General features: G+C 52.4%; 1 protein-coding gene across 1 annotated transcript; it reads left to right on the top strand.

Annotated features, from left to right (window-relative positions):
* Nucleotides 1-20048: 20048 nt before the first annotated feature.
* On the top strand, nucleotides 20049-26249 carry TLX1 (T cell leukemia homeobox 1). Its single transcript, XM_054382488.1, has 3 exons — nucleotides 20049-20517; nucleotides 22384-22585; nucleotides 26027-26249. The coding sequence occupies exons 1-3, from the start codon at nucleotides 20049-20051 to the stop codon at nucleotides 26247-26249; spliced, it is 894 nt and encodes a 297-aa protein (XP_054238463.1).
* The last annotated feature ends 214 nt before the right edge of the window (nucleotides 26250-26463 follow it).

A 26463-nucleotide genomic window follows, 5' to 3' on the forward strand; every position in this document is an offset into this window, starting at 1 on the left:
TCAGTGACTGAACACAGGAGGCAGCAGGTACAGGCATGCAGTGGGGCTGGGAGCTAGCAGAGGCAGGACCAGCCTGGCTGTGAGGCAGGGGACTACCGTGTACCTGGGGACGATGGAGAGTAAGGTCCCCTGCTCCTTCCCTGCCCATGGGATGCAGGTAGCATGGCACAGGCTGCCCATGGCATGCTGTCCCCAGGCTTCCAGAGACACTATTTCCTGCTTTCCCCACCTCACAGGGCATGTGGTAGGTGTGTGCCTGGCTTGGCTGCTGCTGCTCACTACCAACACTGAGCTGGATTCCAGGGGGCTGGGTGGCATATGCCAACTGAACAAGGAATTCAGAGGCTGGATGTGATACTGTAGCTCTGTCTGCAGCAAACAGCCAAGTTCCAGCTGCCAGGCAGTGAGTACCCTTGACTGGGGACCCTCAGCAGCAGTGGTTCCATAGGCCTGCCTAGTCTTTTTGAGGGGATGGAGGCAGAAAGTAGGGACCTGCCTTTCCTTATAGCTCTGCTCCCACAGCAACACAGAGGCAGCCTGGGCTTGGTCTGCCTTTGAGCTGCCCCACAGAAGGGCGAAGTCCCCTTAGGCTTCCAGTTTCACTGCCTGCTACTGGGCTAGCTTGCAGCCCAGCTGTCTGCAACCAGCTGGGACACGCAGCCAGAGCTGAGCTGTGGAGCAAGCAGATGTGGGGTTGCTTTGAGAGGCAGGTGGATTCTGCTATGGGCACCAAAACAAAGACACCAGTGGGGCCAGACCAGCTCTGTCCAAACCCAGACCTTTCCACATCATCCTGCCCTTGGCTTTGCAACTTGGACCATCTCTGCCCATCCCTTGAGCAGCTGTGAACACAGAGCTGTGGCTGTGGGTGTCCAGGCAGCTCTGCTAGCCGAAGCCATGGATGGCATTGACTTCTGTCCTGCCTGTACCACAGGAAGGTTGTCTTCATTCTTGTGAGATCAGCACAGCAGCCCTGAGATCTCCAACCATGGGGAGAGATGGGCTGGCTTATCCCACCAGTGGGATGCAAGGAGGAGCTGGTGCCTGGGCTGAGGAGGGTATTGTAATGGGTACAGCCAGGAGCACACAGCACAACCTGGAGCCAGCCACATGCAGCATCCCTGGGAGGACAAAACCTGCCCACCTGCCTTGGTGTCCCTCAGGCCAATGCAGGAGCTGATGCTGTTTGTGTTTGTTTGCTTTGGGAAAAAGAGTGAAACCAGATCTGGCAGTGCTGCTGTTTGCTTTGGGGACCTGACCCAAACACAAGGGACATGGTAAACAGGGGCAGGAGGCCAGCATTCACTGAAGCATTTCTCTCATGAATGCTTTGGCCACAGGGAAGCATCTCCACACCACTTCTCGGGGCATCCATCCCTGTCCCTCCTGTTCCAACGTGCAGCCCTCAGTGTCCTGTCTGGAACAGAAAATCACATTTGGTGGCTGTTTTGTAGCATTGCTGTGCAATGTGCCAGGTACCAATACAGGTTTGGAGACCAGGCTGGTAATGTGACCCTGCAGAGGTCCCTGGACTCTCCCATCACTTCTGCCTGTGTGACCAGCAGAGGGTCCCTGTGAGGAGATCACTGACATCTTAAAAGCTGCTGCAACACTAGCTGGTGGCTTGGGAACACCCATATGCTCTGCCAGGCCCTGGGGAGGGCAAAGAGGGCCAGCAGGCTCCAAATATTGATCATGGCTGGGATGCTCAAGGGCTATCTTCCAAACCCTTGCGTCGCAGAGAGCCACAGCCAGATGTCACCGCTTTAAATGTTCTGTGGGTGGAAAGAAGTAGCACCTGCTCCTTGGAGCCCAAATCACCCCCACTCTGTGCTGGCTGTTGTCTGTGGGTAACAGAGCCACTCAGTGCCACAGCAGACCAGTCTTGTCCTGTGTGGCCATGAATCACCTCTGCATGAGGGTGACACCTTTTCCCCCCTGTGAATACAGGCTGACTAATGGGGCCTGGGACCTTTTGTGGTAATCCAGAGCAATGGTTTGCATTTAATTAGCCAAATGAATATGAAAACAGACTCTGCCCAAGAGCCTACTAATAACTTCCCATGTTAATGGTTCAGGCTAATATAACTCTGTGGTGGGTTGAAAATTCCCCCCAACGTTAAAATGCCAGACCAGCTCAGCTGGAAGCAAATGAAGGTGTATTTACAAGCAAAACTACAATCTAAAATGAAATGCAATGAATATGTACAAAATATACAATATTTACAAGTATTTACAAATAAATAAACAACACAAGAACCCCCCTGGACAAACCAGGGGGACTCCTAGTAGCTTCTCCTTCCCTGTTTCCTATCTCCCTGGACAGGTGATAAGAGAAAGAGCAGAGAGTTGTTTGTTAAGATCCTCAGCCACAACAGAGAACGCAGCTGAGGTCAGCAAAGCCAAGCAGAAGTCCAAGTTAGTATCTCCCAGAATGAGGAAGCCAGAAAGAGAGAAAATTAGACTATACAGACCAACTTTGTTAGTAGTCTATCCAATGGGATTGTTTAGAACTTATCATGATTTTCCTGGTTACATCCAATAGTAATTTATTTACATTCTACTACTTTCTGTCGAAGATCTGTGGAAAATTTTCAAGGCACAGCCTGAAACTACCACAAACTCCTCCCTGGTAGATCTCTGTGCTGTCTGATGGGGAATCAAAGCATGACCAGGCTGAGGAGAAAACTGGAGCCATGGGTACTGGTGAGCAGTGTAGGGAACTTTCCTGCTGAGAGGACACATAGCCTTCCCCCTTCTTTTCAGTGGGTGCTGCAAGTCTGATGTGGTCAATGCATAGTTACTGCCTAACCACACAGAGGCAGCTCTGTGGTGACTTTCCTGGTCCTGAATTTGGTATTGCATTGATTAGCAATATCTGGATCTCAGCAAACAGGCACTTTGGTATTGAGGCCACCAATATGAAAGGAAGGAGTCTGATATAACACACAGCAGATCAAACAGCAAAAACTAGTCACTGTGCAGAGCCAGCCTAGGAGCTGGATTCAAACCACATTGCCTCTGACACCTGTGAGATCTCGGTGATGCCCAGTGTCAGGACAAGGGGCAATGGGTGGAAATTGAGGCATAGGAAGTTCCATGGAAACATAAGGAAAATTTTTTCACTGTGAGGGTGACAGAACACTGGAATAGGCTGCCCAGGGGGGTTGTGGAATCTCCCTCTCTGGAGATATTCAACCCCCCTTGGATGTGTTCCTGTGTGATCTGGTATAGGTGACCCTGCTCTGGCAGGGGGATTGGACTGGATGATCTTTTGAGGTCCCTTCCAGCCCTTAACATTCTATGATTCTGTGATATTGGTGAGGGCTTGGCTCCAAACCCCCAGATCTTCCCCTCTTTGGGGCCTCCAGTAGATGCAGAAGCACTTTGGTAAGGCTGCTGGTTGTCAGAATCAAATCCATCAGTACCTGCAGGGCACAAGAAAGCAAAGCTCCAGGCTATCCTGGAGACAACAGGCAGGCCTGGACAGAGTGAAAAAGGGCATTTGGAGTCAATTAATTAAAGTTAATGAATTCCTAGTTAATGAATCAATGTTAATCAAACCAGGATATTGTGGGTTTTTTGAAATTTGTTTTTAAAATAGCCTCTGCATCCCAGGCTGGTCTGCTGTCAGGGCATCAGAGGGCTGGCCTGAGAAACCTGAAGACTTGTGTGATGGACATGGCCTAAGAATGAGCTTTGATGGACTTGCACTAAATCATAGAGATGTCAGAGCATGCCTGATTTTTGTGTGTGCTTCTTCACTGTCTCAAACCCATTAAACCTGACTGAGGCTAATATGGGGAAGCTCCTTGTGAAATCTTTTACTGCGGGCTGGGGTCTCTCCAGTCAGTCTTGTCTCTGATTTCTTGCTGCTGGGGAGCCCTGTAGCATCTGTAATTGAATGTCCTGGGGAGCGGCGCTGCATTAATCACTGCAACCTGCAGGACCAGGCCAATAGATCTTCCTAGCAAGTAAAATAACTCATGTTAATCATTGCTTCTGATTTATCCTCTTCTCTGTCTTGTACATGAATTATTCAGGGTCGTGCTGGGGCAAGGAAAGCCACAGGAAAGTCTGGAGGCTGGCGCAGGCTGGGAGGGCAGAGTGGGATGTGGTGGGACAATGCCTCCAGCCTTGGCTGTGTTCAGGCTGCAGAAAGTGCTTGCCTGAGGTCTTTGCTCTTACAGGGAATGCTGGAAAGTAATTGCATGGTCGAGAGCCATGTGTTGAACTCTCCAAGCATCTCCACCTGGGTTTCCCAGGACAGGCTCTCCTTCCATCTGTCTTCGTGCTGGCTGCAGGGATGTGTCCATCACTGGCGCTGCGTTTGTTTTGCTGTGGGTATTTTTCTTTACCCCCAATTATGCTCAGGCTTACACCAAAACAAACAAGTCCCGGGACACAGAGGTACCTGGCTGGCTCAGACAGGCTGGTGCCATGGCTGGCCCCGGGGCTGATAAAGGACCCACAGTGTCGCTGAGCTGGAGTCTGGGCTTGCAAAATGTGACGTGGTTTCTCTTGACAATTAATCACTGGGGAGCGTGCAGCATCAATTAATGGGTAATTGGCCTCATTTTAGGTCATGGTTTCCGGGCCGGGATCCTTTTGGCCTTCTCTCCACTGCAAGGATGGTCAACCCCATCACAGTGCCTGGATGCAAAGCCCCAAGGGAGATGAAGGAGGGAGGTGCAGGTTGATCTCCCAGTGGTGGTGACCAAAGGAGTTATTTTCCTAGGCAATTGGGAATACTAGCAGCAAACCCTGAGATGAGGAAAGATGACCCAGCTGGGGTGAGGAGATGACCAGCCCTGTCCTTATCACTCCTGTCTGTGCCCCAGCCAGCTTGGCAGCAGGTGTCCAATCCCAGCCATGGACTGTTTTGGGACCTGAATGCTTTCAGGGGTTCAGTTCTCTGTGTGGCCCTGTGGCAGGGCAGAAGCAAGGGCTGCTGTCTTTGGAGTTAGGGGTGAATTAAGATTCCTCTAATGCCAGGAAACTTGAATGTTTCTGGTCCACTTATTTTTAGGGAAGGCAGCAGCAAGGTGGTTGCTTTCAAGACTTAGCAGGGAAACTGAGGCACCTAAGCAGCTTTCCTAAGACCAAAAAAAAAAAAAAAAAAAGGGGGATGAAACAGAGCCCTCCTAGCCACACTGTGTGGCATGAGGAGCAGCCCCCAGGGCATCCCCAACCCTCTCCAATGAATCAGGCAGTGCCATCAGCAAGAGACCTTCCCTCCAACCACAGACCACAGCCCACTGCAGCCTGGCTGCCCAGTGTGAGTGACAATCCAGTCCAGGAGCTCTGAAACAGGTCAGTATGGGATAGGAGTGTAATTTGATGCTCTGAGTGTCCAGAAGAGATCCTGCTAGAAATACCCATCTGACACTGTTTGAGATAAAGCAGGGGAGGCAGCTTTACTTTTGCTTATCAGACACACTTCCTTTAGAGAGATCTCCATCAGCTCGGGGAGGAAACTACTGAATTTTTGTGTTTTGGTGGTTTTTTTTCCTTTGAAAGTTTTCAAGAGGAACGAAGATGGTTGGGGGTAAAAATGTTTCATTTGTTTTGTCGTCAAGAAAGTTTTAAATTGCAAAGTTTTTGTCTCTATTTTCTTTTAGTACCAGAAATAGAAGATTTTGTTTTGTTTTGTTTTGTTTTGTTTTGTTTTATCCACAATTGAGATGAAGTGAAAAATACTGCCTGGAGAATGAGTTGGAAGAGAAAATTTTCAGTTGAAAAAGAACAAGTGTCACACTCCAAAAGCCATATTTTTCATAATTATCCAATGGAGACAAAGCGAAGTGCAAGCACAACATGGGAATTGCCTCCACAACTTCAAACCTGATTTAATGAAATTCCATTTTTCAGAGAAAGAAGCGGCTTGTCAGAAAGCATTTGCAGACATCCCTGGGACCTGACCCTCTGCCTGCCACCTGGACTCTGCACATGCTAGGGAGGTGCAAAAGGACATCGCAAATGCTCTCGCCCAGTGAAGACCCATGGGGGCTTTGCATGGCCTCACTTAGAGTGCAAACTGCTTCACTCTCTGCTTCTGCTGTCACCAGTCCTTACTGGGAATGTTTTGGAGTTTCAGTGCCCCCAGCTCCCCAAGACTCATTGCTGCAGGAGAGAAGTGGCTGCCAGCCTGTCCTCTTCCCTAGGGCCACCTCTAGGTGCTGGAACTCCCAGCAGGGACATGCTCTCCAGAGCATCCCAATCTGGACAGGTGATGACTCCCATCTCTCACACCTTCCACCACCACTTTACTCCTCGCCAACCCCAGATGTGCATGCGGTGGGGAACATGAGTGGGATGCCATGTTGCCAGGCAGGTTGGCTGCTGACCTGGCACAAGCCCAGGGAGCTGTCATCTCACAGCTGCCATGCTGCTAAGCATCAGACGTTCAGCATCAGTGCCCCAAAATCCATCAGCAGCTTCAGGGCATCTACCTTGCAAATGTGTTACAGTTCACCAATGTCTCACAGAAACTTCTGCAATATTGTGAGCACATCAAGTACTCATCCATTTGACCTTCCAGCTCCTTTTGTCATGGTTTTTGAAAACTGACTCCACTTGTTCACTTTTTGCAAGTGCCCCTTTGCGCCCTTGCTCTGGGAAATTCAGCCCTAGGATGATACTGTCCGCACTGATGTATCTTAGAACCACTTTCCTTAATTTTTCTTTGTGTTTTTTTTTTTCCCCTCAAATACCTGCTCTGTTTCAGTGAGGAGACACTATTCAAGCCTTCCAGGTTTTTGGTTCTCATTTTCAGCTCTGTGTTAGCTGAATGTAAGATCTGAGTTTACTGGTTTAGCCATTGCTGAATGTGAGATAGGAGTTTACTGGCAGTCAGCAGGGCATTTCCCCAGAGCCCCAGCCCTAGGACAGTGATATGGCTTCAGGGACTCCTGTGGGCAACAGGCAGGGTAAACAGGCACTGGCCAGACACAGCAGCCTGGAGGAAAGCATCAGAAGGACATACAGCCACTGCTGCAATGTGGGCAGGGCTGGGACATGCTAGTAACATGGTGATCTGGGCCCCTTTCCAGCCTGGCAGCTGGACCTAATGGTCCTTGGAAAGTGAAGTTTCCAAGATCTCAGTGACCTTCAATGCCCAGCAGTGCTGGGTGTGTGGCCAGGGTGAGTAGATCATTAGGTAGCTGATTGGGGTGGTGATGGATGGGCAAGGTGTTTGGGGCTCATTAATTTCCTGGCAGGGATTAGCTTGTCACTTTGTATAATGCAATCAAAGCAGGAACACATTTTGCTCAGAGAACACAAGGAGTGCTCAGTCGGGAGGCACAGCACTGCTTTGCAGCATCCTCCAGCTGATTAATGCTACTAACTGCTGTGAGAGTTTAATTCTGCAAAATACTGAGCACTGAGGGCATGGCACAGCCTTGGCCCTACAGCCCTTTGCAGAGGCACTGCTCCCATTTGGCTGATTTCTCCTGGCTGTCCAGCAAAAGATGGCTATGCAAGGGGATGCAAGAATTTAGTGCTGTCTGGAAACCCCACCATCCCTGGGCTGCAGGTGTCCTGGGAAGTCTCTGTCCTCTGTGAGTCTGGATGGGCTAGACCACAGCACAGACTGGGGTCACCTTTCCTTCCCCTGATCTTGGCTACACCCAGCTCTGGAGCTCACAGGGATCCCTAGAGCAGAGGCTCAGTTTTTTGGCATGGGTTATCTCCCTGGGGATCTTATCAACATCTATAAATATCTGAGGAGTGAGTGTCAGTTGAAGGTGATGGTCTCTTTTTTGTTGGTGCCCAGTGATAGGACAAGAAACAACGGGTACAAGCTAGAGCACCAGAGGTTCTACCTCAACATTGAGGAGACAATTCTTTATGGTGAGGATGATGGAGCCCTGGGACAGGCTGCCCAGAGAGGTTTTGGAGTCTCCTTTGGAGACTTCCAAAATCCACCTGGATGCATTCCTGTGCATCCTGCCCTAGGTGGTCCTACTGTGGCAAGGAAGTCGGACTTGATGATCTCTGGAGGTCCCTTCCAACCCCTGTGTAACATTCTGTGATTCTGTTATTCTGTGATGTATGCTGGCTACATCTGGGCTCCAAGGAGCATGTGCTGATTCATAGCTGGCACTGCCACAGATGGAGGATGCTGTGGGACAGGGCTGTGATAAGGAGTCAGGACAGATGAGTTCATGCTCCCTCATGAGCCTGAAACTCCCCAAATCCCTAAGCTCCAAGAAGCTGCCACTTCCCACCCTCCAAAGGAATAGGAAAGCACAGGGAAGAAAAAAAAAAAGACAAAAAAAAAAGACAAAAACCACCCTGAGGTGACAAACACAAGCAACACAACTGTGAGCCAAGGCACCACTCACTCACTCTGGGGACAAGCTGGGGGGGGACACACAGCCCCTCCAGCTGGGCCTGTGGAGGGGGGAAGCAAGGGTCTTCCAGATGTAGTATTGTTCTGTTGGACCTGAGTAAACACCTGGCCCGGGGCACCCAGGCAAAGGGCGTGTTTCTTTCCCAGTGCCCAGAGCCTTAAAGAAATCTGCTTTTGTGTCTGCCTTGGGCTGACCTTCAGAAGCCACCTCTGCCCTTGCAGCCATTGGTGCCTGCAGCATCACAGCAGGTTCCTTGCTCTTGGTAGAGGGTGAGACAGGACTGTCCTCCAGCTTCTGCACAGACATCTGCTGCAGAGTCTCCTCTGAGAGAACTGAGATTCCTCATCTGCCTCTTCAGAGCCTGCGCAAGTATGAGTGTGATAGAGCAGTACTTTAATTTACCCTTTTTAATAAGAATATTGCTTAACAGTAATGATTTGATAATTATTCAGTCATTAACACTGCTTGTTTGTTACTGTTGATTGCTTTGGTTTGATGTTACTTGCAGACAATGCAGGACTGAGAGCAGGTTCAGCCACTCACATTGAGTCACAGTATTCCGAACAAGGGGAGAGATGCTCAGTGGTGGCTGTCCCGAGGTAGGATAGGACAGGGAAAATGCCACTCCCTGAGCATATGTGAGCAGACAAGATTTGAAATCTGCTGGGTTTGTGGCCAACCCTGGCTGGGGGACCATGGCTGCTTTACAGAGCTGGACTTCTCTGCTTTTCAAAGATTTTCTGTCTCTAAGGCCACCCATCATCTACCCAGTGGGGTCCAGAGCTCATCTAGGACCCACTGGGCTCTCACCCTGGAGATGCTCTAACAGTAGAAAGGGCACTGGGCAGGGGAAGTTGGCACAGACACAGGCACAGAGGCTTGATCTGGCACCTTCCCCAGATCAGCACAGGGCTCTGGCTTTTCCTGCTGAGGCTCTTGCAGGTGCAGCACTATCTGATAGGCCCAGGCCCTGCGTCACTCTGGGAGGGCAATAGCACAGGAATGCTGCAATGTCCAATGACACTGCTGTTTCACAGGGCAATGAAGGACTCAGTGCAACCAGCTCCAGAGCCACCAACAAGCAGGACCTGCCAGGATGAGATGATGTTTGGGACATGATTTTCCCTACCATTCACAACTTTTAACCTGATCATGTCAGTGCTTGAAAGCGTTTGAATCCCTCATTTTGTTCCATGTGGAATCTCATCTTGCCCCTGGGTAGGAAAAAGCTGCTGCTCACCCAGCCTGCTTTACTGTTCTGCACTGGTGTCACCCAGAGAAGACAATGCTCTTCTCCCCTTCACAGGAGTTGAAACCACAAACTTCTGGCCAGGGAGCAGGCCAGCAGCCCACTTTATGTCTGTTATCCAAAGCACTGAAACGTTTGCGGATGAACTAAGTGGGGGACTAAGTAAATAAAGGATTGACCTTCCACCCTGCGGGGCAGAGGGCAGCTACAAACTAGTGCTAATGTGAAATAGAGAGCCAGACTTTGCAGGCTCTGGAGGAATTTGCCCTGGAAGCATCAAAGGCAAAGGACTCGTGTGTCACCCTGTTTGCATCAACATGGGGATGATGGCCCTGTCACCCAGAGGACCAAGCGCTGGCCAGTGACTCTGGGAGGGATGCTGTGTCAGCCCCAGGGCTGAAGTAGGAAAGAGGTGCAGGGAAATCCCTGATCTGGAGGCCCGGGGCTGTTCACACTTCCAGTGTGGTGCCCCTGGGGTGGCTTGGCACAAGCAAGTTGCTGAGTTTCTCAGAGCGTCCTGCAAAGTCCTAAAGGGGTGTTGTGTGCCCTGCAAAGTCATCATAGGGGTGTTGTGTGCCCTGCAGATGGATGGACCTGGGAGCTGGTGCTTTCAGGGTAACATGTTTTCCAGCAAGAAATGCTGGAAAAGCTTGAGCAGGGCTGTACTGAGTTTTCTGAGAGCTTTCTAAACCAAGGCCACATCTAAATGTCTCAGGCTGGACAGCCAGCATGCCCAGTTGCTTCTGACCATACGCAAATGGGCACATGGCTGACAGCCACACGACAGAGGCTGTGGCTGTTATTAATAGCTAGGGACACGTGAGCTGACACAGAGCATTTTTGACAAGCCCACAGGGCCCTCAAATGTTGGGTAATGCATGGCTGATATCCAGGCACTAATTCAGTCACAGGATCGTGATAATGTCCACAAACCTCCCCAGGCCTGTTGCATTACAAAACACTGTGAGTGATTTACACCCTGTTAGCAGTGAACTGATCTGAGTTGCCCACAGCACAGCCAGACCCTCTGGGCTGCTTAGGGCTCCACTTGCCATTTCAGTCAATCCCTGGGATTGGCTCTTCCTCCCTTGCAACTGATGCCATGGTGCTGCACTTGCCTTGCCCCGGTATAAAAAAAAAATAAATCCCCAATCCCCTAAAGCACCCTTTTAAGAACTTCCACATCTCAATGAGCTGTTATTAATAGGGGGATTGTCTGGTGTCACAGCACAGGCGTAAAATACATTAACATTATCACATAATCTTATTTAGCAAACATTTGTGTCGCTTCACCCTTGGTAATTACATTTGGGAGATGCAATATTTATGAAAGGAGAGAAGGAAGTGTCTTGACTCATCTCCTCTGAGCAGTAAAAATCCTGGGGAGAAAAAAAATTAAAAAAAAGAAAAATTATGCTGGGGGGGAGATTGTAGGAGCATGAGAAGAGGATGTCAGACCTGCTGCTCCCCTTGCAGCACGTTAGCTGTTTGATGGGACTCTGTCTATGCTTGAGATTTGCCAAGAGAGCCACTCTTGGAACTGAGTGAGACTGGGGCATGGATCCAGGTTTTGCAACTGCTGCACTAGGCTGTGCCGGACCTGAGCGCTCTCCTGGCAAACACTACTGTGAGCTCTCTCGCTGCCTGCAGTTAGCTCTTATTCCTAACTGCAGCAGGTTGGGGTGGGGGGTTCTCCGGTGGGGCCGCGCTCGGGTTTCGGCTCCCAGGATGCTCCCGCTAAGCACAATGATTAAGCAGGATTTCTTCCTGGACTGAAATCCACGCAACCAGCTCTGCCTTTCCGTGCGGGACCTCACAGACCGATAGCTGGGTCTGAAGAGCAGAGTTTTATCCTGGATACAGGGATCTAGAGCCTGGGAGCTCAGATCTGAATGCACACCTTTACCCCCACCTCTAAATCCCTGTATCCTGGCACTTCCAGTTTTGAAGGAAATTTGTGTCAGGGTTTGAGCTGTTGGAAGCTGTCACTGTTTCTCAAGGCATGCTGTACCGATCTTGGCTATAGCAGCGGTATGGAGAGAGCCGTCTTGGAAGATTATTGAATGCCTCGGATAGCTCCATTCTTTCGGAGCCTTCAAGTATTTGACCCAGAAATTAAAGCTCGTTTCCCCACCTGCATCCACCCACGTCCCTTCGTGTCCCCGGTGCCCACGGGTGACCTCCCCTGCCAGCGAGGATGCTGGGGGGACTCTGTGGAGTCCCATAAGCTCCCATTCTGGAAATTCGGGAAGGGAACAGTGATATCAAACAGCGACTTTGCAGAAAACCCCAGCCCTCCTGGTGCTGGAACAGGCAATTCGCAGCCGCTGGTGATGTCCATAGGACTGAAAAACCCGTGTTACCTACTCTTCTTCCCGAGTTATGTTTACACATTCTGTTTAATTTGTTTGTTTTCGGTCGTGCTCTCTCTAAATCGGCTTTTGGGATCCCCCCGCGGCGGTTAGGAACGGTAGCCTCAAAGCCTCCAGGGTGAGGCGGCTTCTGCCTCCCCCGAGTGCTGGCTCGGTGAGCCGGAAGGCTGCAGCGCTGGATACAACAATCAAATACAGGTGGAAAATCCAATTAATACAAAGGTGGGAAAATCAGTTAATTAATTAAACTTTTAAGTGTGGAGAACGTTGTTTGCACAAACGGCCGATCATGTTTAAATGCAGATAATCCCTCGCACTCCCGTCCCCGGGTCGGAGCTCGCCAGGTGGTGTACCTACCTCGGGGAACGGGAGCAGTGGGGTGCAGTGGGGCGAGCGGGTTATGCAGCGCGGGGAGGATTAGGGTTTGGGCACCCAGTGGTTTTCTATTTCTAGATAATTTCCCTGGGTTTTTTGGTGTTTGTTTGGGGTTTTTTTTGTTGTGTTTTTTTTTTTTTTCCCCACACACAATGGCAGACGCGCTCTGTTCCTCTGCACCCACCGCGCTGCAAACGACGTAGAGTGAGTTTTAAAAGTGCCCTGCCAGAACTTGGACGCGTCTTTGCCAGGAAGGAAAAAGAATCTGAACCCGCCGGAGTGCCCTAATTTCGGAGACCGAGGGAACCCTTGGATAAGGCAAGGACTCGCCCCCGTAGCCGTCCACCTGTACGGCAGCTGCCTGGAACGGGATGGGGACTGCCTCTCCTGCCCGGCCCTGCTCTGCAAAGGTTAATACAAACAGCAACAAATTAGAGTTAAGTTTACCCATTGGTTCTGCTATAATTTGTATTTGCTTTTTGCGTGATAATTAACCTCGGGGAGGGGAAGGGGAAAAAAATATTAAATAAACGCGAGGATTTACCGAGGAGAATTTTGAGGTTTTTGTAGCTAAGCCCGTAACAATGTTTGCAATAATCAAGACCATTATTACTGGATCTTGTTGTTCATTAGTGAAAGCTCCTCTGTTAGGAGAGACGACGGGGCGTGCCGGCTGCCTGCTCGGGGTCTGCCTGAGCCCCTGCCCTCGAGGGCTGCTTTTAACATGGGGGGGGGGGGGGGGGGGGGAAAGGAGGGGGAAGGGGAAGGAGAGAGACACAGATCTATTGGCAAAACAGGACTTTGTCTGATGGAGAAAAGGCCCGGGGCGGGCAGGAGACAAAAGCGGCCGCCGCTCCCCAGGCGAGCGAACAACCGAGGCAGCTGCCAGCAGCCGCGATCGTGTGGCAGCCACCATGGGCTCGTAGGAGCTTCAGGATAGGGCCAGTATCGCGACTGCCACCCTCTATGCCGCCACAGACCTGGCTGTCTTGGGAGTCAGCGTGCCTCGCAGGGGAAAGAGGTGGCGGGAGATAGCGAGAGCCTGGCCCACGCCTGCTCCCTGACCGCACGGCTTTATTAACTGGCACGGAGAGTGTAATTAAGCTGGAAGTTAATAACGGGGCAGAGCTCCCCGTGTTCCCCGCTGCTGTCCTTGCCCTCGGGGGTGGCGGCCAGACGCCGTTCATTAGTGGGGCTGGTGCGGGGCGGGTGGCCAAGGGGAGGGGGCTAATGGGATTACACGCATTTCTGTACGGCGGAGAGAGTGGTTGGTGCCGTAGAACCAATAATTTATTAGCAGATGCTCCTCCGGCAAACGGCGACTTTGAATATTCATTGAGCGCCTCCAGGCACTTCACCCCACCCCCCCCAGGCCACCATCCCTCTCCCCCCTCCTGCGAGTACCCTCGGCCGGAGGGCCCGTGAGGGTTGAGATGACCTTCCCCTCCCGGCCTGTTGCACGGAGCCCGGGGCAGCGGGAGGTCCAGGGGCAGCTGAAGGATTTGGTGCACGCCGACCTGCTCTTCAGGGCTCCGCGGCATCCGCATTGCTTGCGACCGTAGGTGCGAAGAGTTGTGACCGTTCTCTTCCTTCTCCTGAAACCATTTTCTCCAGGCAACCAGCAACAACAAGGATGTGAGGAGATAGTTTACCAACTGCCCTAAATACTTATTTGGGTATATAACAACTGCCCCCGGGACATGTTCACAGAACCAGAGCCGGCCGTGTTCCTCGCCCGGGCCCGCGCTCCCCAGGCCACTCCGCTCCTTCCCCATCCTATTCACTCGTAGCCCCTCGGTCGTTTGTAACCATAAAGGGGAGAAATATTGTTGCGGGCGAAGTTCGTGCGATGCTGCGGCTCCTGCCTGCTCCCGCTGCGCCGGGCACTTTATACTCATTAAGTGCAGCGGCGCTAAGTCATTACTGTAATAAGGAGTTATGCTGAATGCAAGGGGCCACGTTTCCAAAGCCATAAATTACAACTGTCAGTGCGTATTCGAGAGATCAACAGAGCTGGGAATAATTATTTACAGCGTGCTTTATAGAGCAATTAAAAATTCCCCAAATGGTGTTAATTGCTTTTAAGGCGCAGGAAGGAAGCGCTGCTCGTCCTTCCCGCGGATGCGGGGCCAGAGAAGAGCCACCGCGACGGGGCGGGGGGCTCCGAGGGCTGCCTCTATGGGGTAGCTCTCCATAGGAAATGCGGGAAACGAGATTTCACGTTGGGAAGCTCTCATCGACGTGGGAGGCACGCTTGTTGGTGCGGGGCTTACCCTGCTTAGTTATCGACAGCTGTCGAGACGCTACATAACTCGGTGAGGGCGGCAGCACTGAGAGGCAGAGCCCCGGCAGCAGTGTGGACCGCATCTGCCTGCTCGGGGAGCGGCGGAGGCTGCTCGACGGGGCTTTCTGGCCAGCCTGGGCCCACATGGCCCCGCAGGGGCACCGGCGACTCTGCCGTGATTGATTTCACAGGCGTCGGGACAGAAAGAGCTGACGGTGACAGACGTGAGAGACGGTTAATAACCACTCGAGGCTTGGTGAGCCCCCAGCCCGATGAACGAAACGAATAAGCAAGGAAAGGAAGGAGTCGGGGTGCACCCTTCTGCTGGCAGGGTGAAGGTGTATTTGTCTTCGTGCACCTGCCTGCAGCAGAGTCGCTTACCCTTCTTTTAGGAAAATGAGAAGCTTTTACAGGTTCCAGAAAGCACTGCTCAAAGCGCAGGGTTTGGAGCGAGCCTGGTGCCTTTTGCTGGGACCCTGCCAAGGTCCCAGACATGCCACTTTTGTCCCCGGTCCCTGCAGGAGTGTTTGTGTTTCGCAGCAGTCTCCCGGCCAGCAGCTGCAAGGCTGGGAGGCAGCTTGCGGTCCTGAGCTCCCGGGAGCCCCGAGATGTAGAAGAGCTCAGCGGTGAGGGGGAGCCCTGGAAAAGCAACAAAGCAGAAGGGAAGGGAAATGGAGAGTGGAGGTCAGGCCCTGGCTGGGCTGCCCCTCTCTGCTAGCAGGAGGCAGATGTAACCGATCAATTAGAGAACCTGAGAAAGTATCCCCAGGCTTTTGTGGGGAGGGAAAGAGGAGCCTTATACAGCACAGGAAGAGCCCTTGTCTTCATTGCCATCTCCTAGCATGGATATATCAAAGCCCTAGCACTCAGCTGGGGCAGGATTGAATCCCACACACATTATTTGGAATTGACCCTACCCCTGCAGCTGCTTGGCACAGGTGAAGGGGAAACAAAAGTTTCAAGGCTGACAGGAATAAGTAAGTGTCTCTGGGTGCTTGGAGGATGTGAGATACTCTAAAGAAGCAGAGACCAAGGGCACTGGCCTTCTCAGTGTACTGATTTTGCAAAAACTTTGTGCTCCTGCATTAGAAGCTTTCTTCCTCCTCCAAAGAAGGCTGATGCAGCTTGTTGATGCTTCCTGAAGAAAAGGATTTCTCTGGCCAGGAAATAAACTTCATTGTCCTAAATAGCTCTTTGGGAAAATATGTGCGAATGCATCTCCCAGGACTTTGCTTAGATCTCTGAATTATTTCTTGCAGACCCTGATGTCCTGAGCTGTAGCAAAAATGGATAAATCCAGCCCTTGGCAGGTGGGAGGATGCTGGCTGGAGCAGAGCTGGCTGGACTGGAGTATCTCTGCCCCTCACCTCAGCGATCCATTTGTAGGATCATTGGATGCCCCTTGAAGCAGTTGCTGACCCTTGTAAACTCTGCTGTTGGGATGTGAAGTTGAAAGCACCAAGACTGGCACTGATGTGTCCTGATGTACAAGTTTGTAACAGTGCATGTCTTCCTAGAGGACTAAAGTCTTCTTTAGCTCCAGAATTAGGAAGCTGGATTCAAAGGCTATAAATCAGTTGCCAGTTCTCAGGAGACAAGCTACTTGAGAACCCTGCTCTATAACATTGCTCAAGTTGCAGCCCAATAGAATACTGAGGCTGGGAGTAATTTGAATGGAAGCACCTGAAGCAATTATTGCTCTGGAGCTTAGTCATGCAGTGCCAAAACTTCCAGTGCCAGGAGTTGCATGACTTCCCCAAGGCTGCAGGTGAGGTCTGTAGCTTGTGCAGGGATTGAACCCTGGGCCTATGCATTATCACAAATCCCATCAATAATTCCCATTGAGTGTCAAAAGTCTTGAATACCAGTTGAGACCTAGCCCTGCCTGCCCTTTTCCTTTGTTGCCACTGGGCAGCAGACAGAGAAAGGCTCCACTTACCTGTAATATGTCTTCTCACGGCTTTTATTGCTCCAAAACTCCTGGGCTGAGCAGCTGGGCACTGTGACCCACATTAGCCAGCCTGGATCACTGGTGGTGACCTTGTGATTTCTTGGGGCCAGTCCCTCTGGGGCCCTTGACATCTGCTCAGCCTGGGGGACCTCTGGCACAGGGAAGGCTGAAGGCTTTGCCTAGCATCGACTGAGGCCTTAGAGATGTGCAAGCAGCATCAAACAGTTGTGTTATTTATGGGGGAAAGAGTATCTCCCAGGTCTCAGGCACAGAGTTGGGTCCCTATGGACGTTAGAGCTTATTGGTGGGGACTAGAGCACTGTGTGGGGCTGGCACGATGTGTTTTGCCATTTGCCTGCGGAGACAACCTCATACACTCAGGGCTTGTGAGCAGGCTCTGCCCCATATTCCCCATGTGTGAAGGGGTTGGAGAAGAAGCCCAGGCTGGTCCTGGAGAAATGTAAAGGCAGCTGATGCCTAAGGGGATGAGAAGGACCCTGCCTGAGGGCAGCCTCTCTGCCCTGTCTGGCCCCAGCCCTCACTCCCTCCCTCCCCTCCCAGCTCCTCCTAACCACAAGGACTTTGGTTGATGGAGCTGGCGCCAGCGAGTTCCCTGAAGAGTTCAGAAGTCAAGAACTGAGGCAGGTACAGGGAGGAGGGGAAACCCGACCCCGGCAGGCAGGACTGGGCGTTGCGGGGGGCGGGGGAGAAGGCTGACCGGGCACCAGCTGGGCATGGGACTGAGGGGCGGCTCTGAGGTGCTGCTGTCCACTGTGCCTCTACTGGCCTTCCTGCTGAGGGGCCACGGTGGTGGGTGCAGTGATAGTGGTGGGTCTTGGGGCATCATAGCAGGGATATGGTTGTAGTGAGGGCAGCAGGAACACACAAATAATACTTACAAACCCACAAGGAGGGTGTCAGTGTATGTATCTGGGGGTGTCTGAATGCACATGTGCAGAGGTGCATGAATGCACATTTTGTGGGTGAATGTGCTTGTGTGAATGCACACGGCCATGAAGTGAGTGAGAATGCGTGGATGTGAATTTGTGTGGGTGCAAGAAGGATTTTAAGTATTTGTGAGAATGGGAGTGGTTGTGAATAAATGTGCACAAATGTAGGTGCACATGGAAGAAAATGTGTGAGGCTTTGTGGTAGCACGGGTGCCTGTGAGCTCATGGGGGTGTTTATGAGCCTATATACACCTTTGGGAGAGTGAGGCTGTGGAAGTCCGGGGGTTGGGAGGAGGTGGATGGGATAATACTTCTGACAGTGGGTGAGGAGGTGGGCCTGAGTGACTTTCTCTGACAAGTGTGTTTGTGCGATACCCCCGAGCAGGCTGTCCTGTGGACCCCCATGGCCACCCCTGGACAGTAAACCACGGCAGCTTTTGCCCCTGCCCGGGATGATGGGGCCAGTCGGGCTGGCTCCAGACAGGAACGGGGAGGACAGAGCAGGCTGCCAGGGCTGGCAAAGCACAAACCGTCGGGGAAACCCTCGACCCCATGGCCGGCAGCATCGGGCCATGCTGGGCAGAGCCGGTTGGCAGGAGCAGAAGGGGTAGGAGCTGGTCATACCCCCGACCCACCGGCGTCTCTGATCCTGCACGGCTGTGCAGAGCACCAGCAGGCCAGGGCCAAAGCAAGTTTTGCAGCAAATTACGACTGCGGCTTTCCTTTTCCTTTTCCTTTTCTTTTTCCTTTTCCTTTTCCTTTTCCTTTTCCTTTTCCTTTTCCTTTTCCTTTTTCTTTTCGCTTTTTCTTTTCTTTTTTCTTTTTCTTTTCTTTTTCTTTTTCTTTTTCTTTTTCTTTTCTTTTTCTTTTTCTTTTTCTTTTTCTTTTTCTTTTTCTTTTTCTTTTTCTTTTTCTTTTTCTTTTTCTTTTTCTTTTTTTCTTTTTCTTTTTCCTTTTTCTTTCTCTTTCTCTTTTCTTTTCTTTTTCTTTTCTCTTTCTCTTTCTCTTTCTCTTTCTCTTTCTCTTTCTCTTTTCTTTTTCTTTTTCTTTTTCTTTTTCTTTTTCTTTTTCTTTTTCTTTTTCTTTTTCTTTTTCTTTTTCTTTTTTCTTTTTTTTCTTTGTCTTTTTCTTTTAAATTTATTTTAAAATTTTGTGTTTCTTTTTATGCAAACACTCATCCCCCCACGGAGGGGGCCGGCAGAGCCCGAGGCAGCGGGTGTCCTGTTCAGCCCGCTCCTCGTGGGGAGCAGCTGGGGCCCGCCCTCGTCCCGGGAGAATGAGCCCCCCTCCCCGGTTCTTGGGGGGAAGGTGTGCTCCAGGCACCTATCGCCTCCTCCCATGATACCCCCTTCACGGGCTTGGGCACCCATGGAGCTCCTTCTGACCGCCCCTGTGTCCTCCATTCTGGAGTCCTCATCCTTGGCAGCTTTTAGAGAAGTGCTGACTTTCGAAACCGAGGACGACCCTTTGGAGAAAAGCGACACGGTGTGTCTGGGACCCCTCAGGAGGGGATCCTCCTGCTTCAGACCTCGCAAGGGACTCACTGACAGTCCAAGGGGTTCACGGTTCTTGTCCCCAGCATCCCACGGCCACAAACTGGGACAAAAACTTCCATCGCCCAGTGCCTGCTGCTCCCTTAGCCATCCCAATGCACTGTGCACACCACTTTATAAAGCCGAGCCGAGTGGTGAGGTGGATTGGGTGTTGTTTTTTGGTTTTTGTTTTTTTTTTTTTTTTTTTTTTGGGGGGGGGCGGTGGGGTGGATGAGAGGAAGCTGGGGAAGAAGAAACTCTTTCTCGTGTGCTCTTCTCTGCTGTCATTCACTCGACTCCTTTCAGCATCCAGCCAATGGAGAGTGAGGGCCCGGGTGCAGCAGGCCTTGGCTAGCGTGATTGATGGGCAAGCGGGGCTCTCGCACTCCGCCACACTTCGCTCCGCGCCACTCCGCGGGGCTCCTGGCTGCCCACTGCCTGCGGCGGCGAGGGTTCCTCGGGCACCTTCCTATATGGTTGTGTCTGTGTCTTGGGTGAGCCGCGTCTGGCCAGGTGGTCGCGCCTTGGAGGTGTGGGGGTTGCTGGCTCTCATCGGGAACAGGGTGCGTGGGTGAGTGTGTCAGGACCTGCTCCCGGAGGCTGCCGTGAGAAAGTGTGCCACGGCTGTGTCCCGAGTGTGCAGTTCCCGGGCCTGGGCTGGGCAGCGCTGCCGTGTCCCGGGCAGCTGGGTTGTTTGGCTTCCGCGCCTTGGTCGCGCATGGCTCTGCTGTTGGCTCCTGAGGTTGAGCGTGTGGCTGCCGTGTCCTTGCTGTGCGTGGCTCTGCTGAGCTGTCTTGGGGTGCACGACTCACGTGCTATGGGACTGAGCGCGTAGCCGGCGTGTCCCGGCTCTGCGCGGCTCCTCTGCCCGGTATCGGGGCGGTGCGGGGCTGCGCTGCCCTGCTCGGGGCGCAGGTCCGGCCCCGGTGCCCCAGGGCGTTGTGTGCGGCTCCGCTGCCGGGGCCGGGCGGCAGCTCCATGGAGCACCTCGGAGCTCACCACCTGCACCAAGGCCAAGCCGAGCCCATCAGCTTCGGCATCGATCAGATCCTCAACACGTCGGAGCCGGGCAGCTGCATGGTATCGCACCCCCGGCTGCAGGACTCTGCGGACTACGGGCTGGGCTGCATCGTGGGCAGCGCCTACAACACAGTCACGGGTGGCTACGGGGCGAGCAGCGGGTCTGCTGGCGCCTACACCGGCACCTCCTGTAGCATGGGCGGCCTGCCCGGCTCCTACAACGTGAACATGGCGGTGAGCATGAACGGCAACACCTTGAGCTCGGCCGGGGGGGTGATCCGCGTTCCGGCACATCGTCCGGTGGCCGGCGGCGTGCACCAGCCCCTCTCCGCCGCCGTGCCGGCGGTGAACGGCATGAACAGTCTCACTGGGCTCACCTTTCCCTGGATGGAGAGCAACAGGCGATACACAAAAGACAGATTCACAGGTGAGTCGGGCCACCGGTACACCCCTTCCTTTTCTCTCCTGCTCCCGCCGTCCCACTCCCTTCCTCGCCGTGGCAGTGGGTACCCACCAGGGAAAGCAGGATCCGGCCTCCCGTGGAGAGAATTGCCTGGATTGCCCTGGGAAGTCGGGGCTGGAGAAGGCCACAAGCAAGAAAGGGTTTAAAATCAGGCACATTCACTCCCTTCTAAATGTTTAGGGTTTAGGGTGTTTTTGTTGTTTTTTTTTTTTAATTTTTGGGTTTGTGTTTTGGTTTGCTTATTTGTTTTATGGTATTTTTTGTTTTATTTTTTAAAAATTATTAGTGTTGTTGCTTGTTGGTTTGTTGATTTGTTGGGGGTTTTTGTTCTGTTGTGCGTGGGGGTTTTGTTTGTTTGGTTTGTTTAGATTTGATTTGGTTTGTTTTATTTTGTTTTGTTTTATTTTGGTTTGGTTTGGTTTGGTTTGGTTCGGTTTGGTTTCCCAAGGATGTGGCCCGACAAAGGCTGGCAGGGAGGAAACGGGGTGGCAAACTCGGCACAAGCCCTCGAGCCCTGGGAACGGCTGTCCACTCCCCGCCACCCACACTCCAGATGTTGGACCCAACACCTGGAGAAAGTTTCCTTCAAAACATGGTTATTTTTGAGGCACAGCGCGGCTCGGCGGGAAAAGAGCCCGGCGGCCCCAGTCGTCGTCCTCCCGGGAAGACCGACCCCTCCGCCGGCCGCTTTAGGGCTGTTTGCCCGCGCATTCCGTAACCGGGATGGTCTTCTCCGGCTGCGTATTGCGGCTCAACTTTGACCGCGCCAAAAGAGACTTTTTGCAGCCCTGAGCAGAAGTAGGCTCAGGCTGGAACCGTTTCCCGGACCCGTCGCCCTTTCCAGGTGTATCTGGGCTCCTTTTTCGGCACGAACAAAGCAAAAGCTCGAACAACCTAAAAAAAAAAAAAGGGTAAAAGAAATAAGCAAACAAACAAAAAAGGGAAACCGAACCAAACCACAAAAATAATTCAACCAACCAACCAACCGACGCGATAAATAAATAAATAAATAATAACCAAACCCCAAATCAAGTCCCAGAACAAAAAAAAAAAAAAAAAAAGGAAAGCAATTGCAACGGAAAAAAAATAAAATCCCCGTTCATCTTCCCGAGGGCGGAACACGAAGTTCGATTTTTACAAGTTGATGTTTAATTTCGCCCCGATGGCGCTTGGCTCCAGCACGGTCGTGGCAAAACGAATGGGCCGTTTCCCGAGTAGGCATGGGACTGAATTTCACGGAACCTCTTCCCCGTCCGGCGTGGCTGAGATGCGCCGCGAGCTTCCCCCGAATATTTTTTTCGGAGAAAAAAAAAAAAGGGAAAAGAAGGAAAGACATAACAAGGAAAAAAAAAAACCAACATAAAAATATTATTATTAAGAAAAAAAAAAAGCCAGCTCAACAACAACTCTTGTTTCCATTCCGGGAAGTTATTTCCCGTTGGGGCCAAACACGGCGGCTGTTCCACCGCGGCCAAACGGAACTAAATTGAGGCCCGTTCGCATGGTGCGCAGATCCCCGGCCCAGCTGCCCGCTCCGGCCCCACGGCACTTTGCCGGGCAAACGGCCGTCTGCCCCGCGTCCAAAGCCGAGCGGTGCCCTGCCGGTGCCCGCAGCACCCGGGGAAGACGCTGGGCCGCAGCCGCGGTTTTGCAGCCTGCTGGCGGGGAAAAGCGGCGGCTTCGCAGCGGTGGCGGGTGGGGGCGTCCCCAGTCCAGCGCCCGGGAACCCCTCTGCTGATGTGTCGCTGCTTGCTTCTTTGCCTCTCATCCCCCCTCCTCCCCTGTTCCCCCCAGTGGCCCTCTCACCCTTCACTGTAACACGCCGTATAGGTCACCCCTACCAGAACCGCACGCCCCCCAAGAAGAAGAAGCCGCGCACCTCCTTCACTCGCCTGCAGATCTGTGAGCTGGAGAAGCGCTTCCACCGACAGAAGTATTTAGCCTCGGCTGAGCGTGCTGCCCTGGCCAAAGCCCTCAAGATGACGGACGCTCAGGTGAAGACCTGGTTCCAGAACAGGCGCACCAAGTGGAGGTGAGGAGCTGGGAGGCTCAGGGGCTCTGGGGCATGGGTAGTGGTCTAGCCCTTGGGGACCAGGCTCTACTGCCAACAGTTCTGCTAGGGGCATTGGTGGCTGCACATGGGGCTGCGAGCCCTGCCAGCAGCACGCAAAGGGGAGTCGTGCGTGTGTATATGTGTGGGGTGTGTGTAGGCCGCGTGTGCATGCGTGTGCTTGGCGTGTGCATGCGTGCAATGCGCGCGTGTGTGCAGGCTGGGCCTGCGTGTGAAGCTCTACAAGGTGTGCGTGACTGCTTTCAGATGCAGGTCACGGCTCCGTGGGTGTGCTCACATGCAGTGTGGATGCGAGTGTGTGAGCACGCGTGGGGGATTGTGTCCAAACTGGTCATCCGTGCATGGGTGCGTGTGCAGTGTGCGTGTTCTGCACGAGCACGCTGGCTTCGCCCGCGACTGGCGATGCTCAGATGCAAAGTGCATGAACTCCAGTGTGCATACGCGTGTGCGCCGGGCGGGAGGACGTGCAGTGGGTGCAGGCGGTAGCGTCGGTGTCCCAGGGGGTGCAGCTGTTCCGGCGTCCCTTTCCCCGGCAGTAGCTGGCGGAGTGCCCCGCCCGGCAGCGGGGTCCTGGGGCGGCAGCCCGGAACCGCTGAGGCAGCCGGACTCTAGGTCTCTGAGCAGGGCCTCACCGCAGTGTGGGAGCGCAGCTCGGGCTGCCGGGATTTCGCGCTCTGCATAACGCGCAGATTTACACTCCCGGAGGATTTAGGGCACCTCCTTGCCAATATTTTAAAAATTTTCCTCCTGCCGGGATTGCCGTTATTGCTTGGGCAGGAGAGGAAGAAGGGTCACTCGAAGCCTCTCCAGTAACGCTGTCCCTCCCGGGCTGGGAACAAGCACCCTGCGGTAGCTCCCCTGTCAGGTCAGAGAAGGGAGGTGTTGCTAGGTGTTGAGCACTGGGCACTAGTGTGCAGACAGGCAGTAAGCTTCTTTAAGACGGGGGGAAAAGGACTTCTCTGGGACTTCCCCAGGGGAGAATGGAAGTGATTGCCTGAGGATGCTGGGATTGGGTAAAAAACGGAGGACAAGGAACTTCAAATCAAAAGTATGGGTGAAGCCACCTCTGCAAGTCTTTCACTAAAGAGCCTGTGGAAGAGCAGCTCTCCAAGTGCCAGAAAGTCTCCAGACGAAATGTGCTCCTGTCTAGGAAAAGAGTCCTAGAGGAGGAACATTCCTACCGTGGTCTGCAAAGCAGGGTCAGCCATGTCTTCTAACCTGGTTTCCTAAGGAAGTGATGCAAATGTGGCTTGGCTGGCTCTCCATCTGTCTGTCAATACTCTTTGCATCTGTTGGCTAAGTTCGGCTCTCTTTGGCAGAGGAGAAGAGGATACAAACCTATTCATATGTTTCACAAAAAATATAGTTGGGTAATGAGAAAAAAAAATCCCAGTTTTACTCAGCCATAGCATTAGACATGGCCTGAATCAGAGGGATGCAGGCTTGTAAGCTCTGCTTTTTTTGCATCTGAGCATGTTGGATGTTGTGTTGGAGACGTAGGTGCCCCGGCATATAGCATGCCCAGCTGCATACCCCAGGTCCCTGCACAGCTGATTGGTCTCTGAGTGGTGTCTGAAGTACTGGGTGCTGGAAGGAGCCACTTGCAGACACAACCTGAATTCAGCAGTGTGTAGTGTCTGAGAAAAGAGTTGCTTTAAGCCCTCTGAAGGATTTAACTGCTTAAATAAATGCAGGCTGTAGGGGGAGAGTCTTGCTTCTGCCCTTTGCTTGGGTGTCTCTGTAGGAGTGAGGTGGCTATGGGATCCCCTCCCCTCATTTACGCTCTTGCTCAAGACATGCACATCGAGGTTTATTTTCTTCAAGACAGATTTAAACCTGGAAATACCAGCCTGGCATGAATGAATGAATTGATCCAGCTGCTTGGAGCAGAGAGATGTTTGGGAGTCAGGCGCTCACAGACACTGTGGTCCTGACCACCCTGGATGTTCGTCTCCTTTCCTCCTCCCGGAGCATTTCTTCATTGTGCAGGGAGTAATTAAATATTCATAGAGACAGAGCCACTCCCGTGCTGCTGTGATCCCTCTCTCTCCAGGATGTTTGATGTGAGATGTTGACATAGTGATTAGAGCAGGGACTGAGCCCCGAGCTACCTGCCCCCTGGGTAGGAGCCCTGGCTGCATGCCTGGAGGCTTGGGTGTCTCAGAGGCACCTTGCCTGCATCCATCCCTCACCTGCTTGTCCAGGATGGAGACAGAGACCCACTGCCTTATGCTCTGAGGTGTCACCACAGAGGTTGGAGCTGCCACTCCCAATCCCTGCAGCCAAAGAAGATGAGATACCTCACATCCCCTTGAGCTGCTAAATTAAAAAGCTGCTGTTTCCTTTGTCATTGATGCATTGAAGCTGCTGGGAGAATGTCAGCAGGGCCTGGGGGTGCAAGTGAGGGAGGAAGTGCATTGGGGATGATCCTGGCAGTGTGAGCTCCCTCCAGGTTTTCTCAGCATCAACACTGGAAGTACCAGGTGATGTTCACCAGTAAAAGTTGAGATGACTGCAGGCTTCTGCCTCCAGACTGACCCACCATCCAAGCAAGGAGAGTGGGATTTCCATTGTGAATTTAAATGTGTTCAGGCCATTTCTACCTATCCTATCCCCTCCTCACAGATGGCCCAGAGCTGAGACCCTGCCAGCACTGGAAAGGATCCCTGCAGACCTCCTAATCACCGCATCATCAGGATCAGCCCTGTCAAGTGTCATTCCAGACAGACACATGTCCAAGCTGTTCTTAAAAATATCTTCCTTCACCCTATCCAGGCAGTTTATTCTGGACTTTGATTCTTCTTGATGCTAAAAATATGTTTCTAAAGTTTAGTCAACAATTTGTAAATTCTTTCTGTCCTGCCTGCCATGGAACGTTGTTGCCTTCACCCAGACTCTCAACAGCTGGCCACTGCAGCCTGGCAGAGTAGGTGGCAGACCAGGGTGCTGAGCAAGGGATGCCCAGGATGACATTGCTTGTCCTCCAGCTGTGTGGCACTGCCAGTGATTTCTCACCTTGCTGGGACATTGTGCACTTGACTCTCGCTGCTAGGCGCAGAGCATGTTTGCAGGGAATCACACCTTTTAATATGCTGTTGTGTGCCCCTTTGGGTCTTTTGTCTGTCCTTGGATTTTTTCCCATGGGCATAAAATAAACCAGAGCTGTGGTCTGCTCCTGGCTGTTTTTGATCAGTTTTTTTGCTGGGGCCGGTAAGACAGGCAACCTCAGTTCCCAGTTTATGGGATTTACTGTCAGTTTGTGCAGGGGATATGGGACCATGCTGCAGCTTCTCACCCTCTTTGCCTAAACCTCTTATCCCTAAGCACCTAGCACAACCTATTCTTTTCAGAGATACCCCTCTTTTGCACCCTTGGCTCCCCCTAACCACTCTTCTCTCCTAGGAGGCAGACAGCAGAGGAGCGGGAGGCTGAGCGGCAGCAAGCGAATCGCATCCTTATGCAGCTGCAGCAGGAAGCCTTCCAAAAAACCATCAACCAGCCCATCCAAGCCGACCCCATCTGTGTCCATAACTCCTCTCTCTTCGCCCTCCAGAACCTCCAGCCTTGGTCGGATGACTCCACCAAGATCACCAGTGTCACCACTGTCGCCTCTGCTTGTGAATAAGGCTGGCACCCACTGGCAGCACACACACCTTCTGCTGGTGGGGCTGTCCCTGTTGGGACATGTGGCATCCTGTTTCTCCCCATGGTCCTCTGACCACCTGTGCATCCCATGTATTCGGCTGTGGAAAGTCTTCGTGAGGACCGAAGAAAGGGAAAACACCCCAAAAACTCTTCCCACCCATGGGGTTGTTGGAGCAGAGATATCTCACCTCCTC

Source organism: Indicator indicator, chromosome 7 (assembly GCF_027791375.1).
Source record: "Indicator indicator isolate 239-I01 chromosome 7, UM_Iind_1.1, whole genome shotgun sequence".
Classification (NCBI taxonomy): Eukaryota; Metazoa; Chordata; class Aves; order Piciformes; family Indicatoridae; genus Indicator; species Indicator indicator.

Bases quoted from the DNA above. Each gene is read 5' to 3' on its own strand.
- TLX1 (XM_054382488.1), top strand. From the start codon at position 20,049: ATGGAGCACCTCGGAGCTCACCACCTGCACCAAGGCCAAGCCGAGCCC. The intron at 20,518-22,383 runs GTGAGTCGGGCC...CACGCCGTATAG, and splicing joins CACAAAAGACAGATTCACAG to GTCACCCCTACCAGAACCGC. The intron at 22,586-26,026 runs GTGAGGAGCTGG...CTTCTCTCCTAG, and splicing joins AACAGGCGCACCAAGTGGAG to GAGGCAGACAGCAGAGGAGC.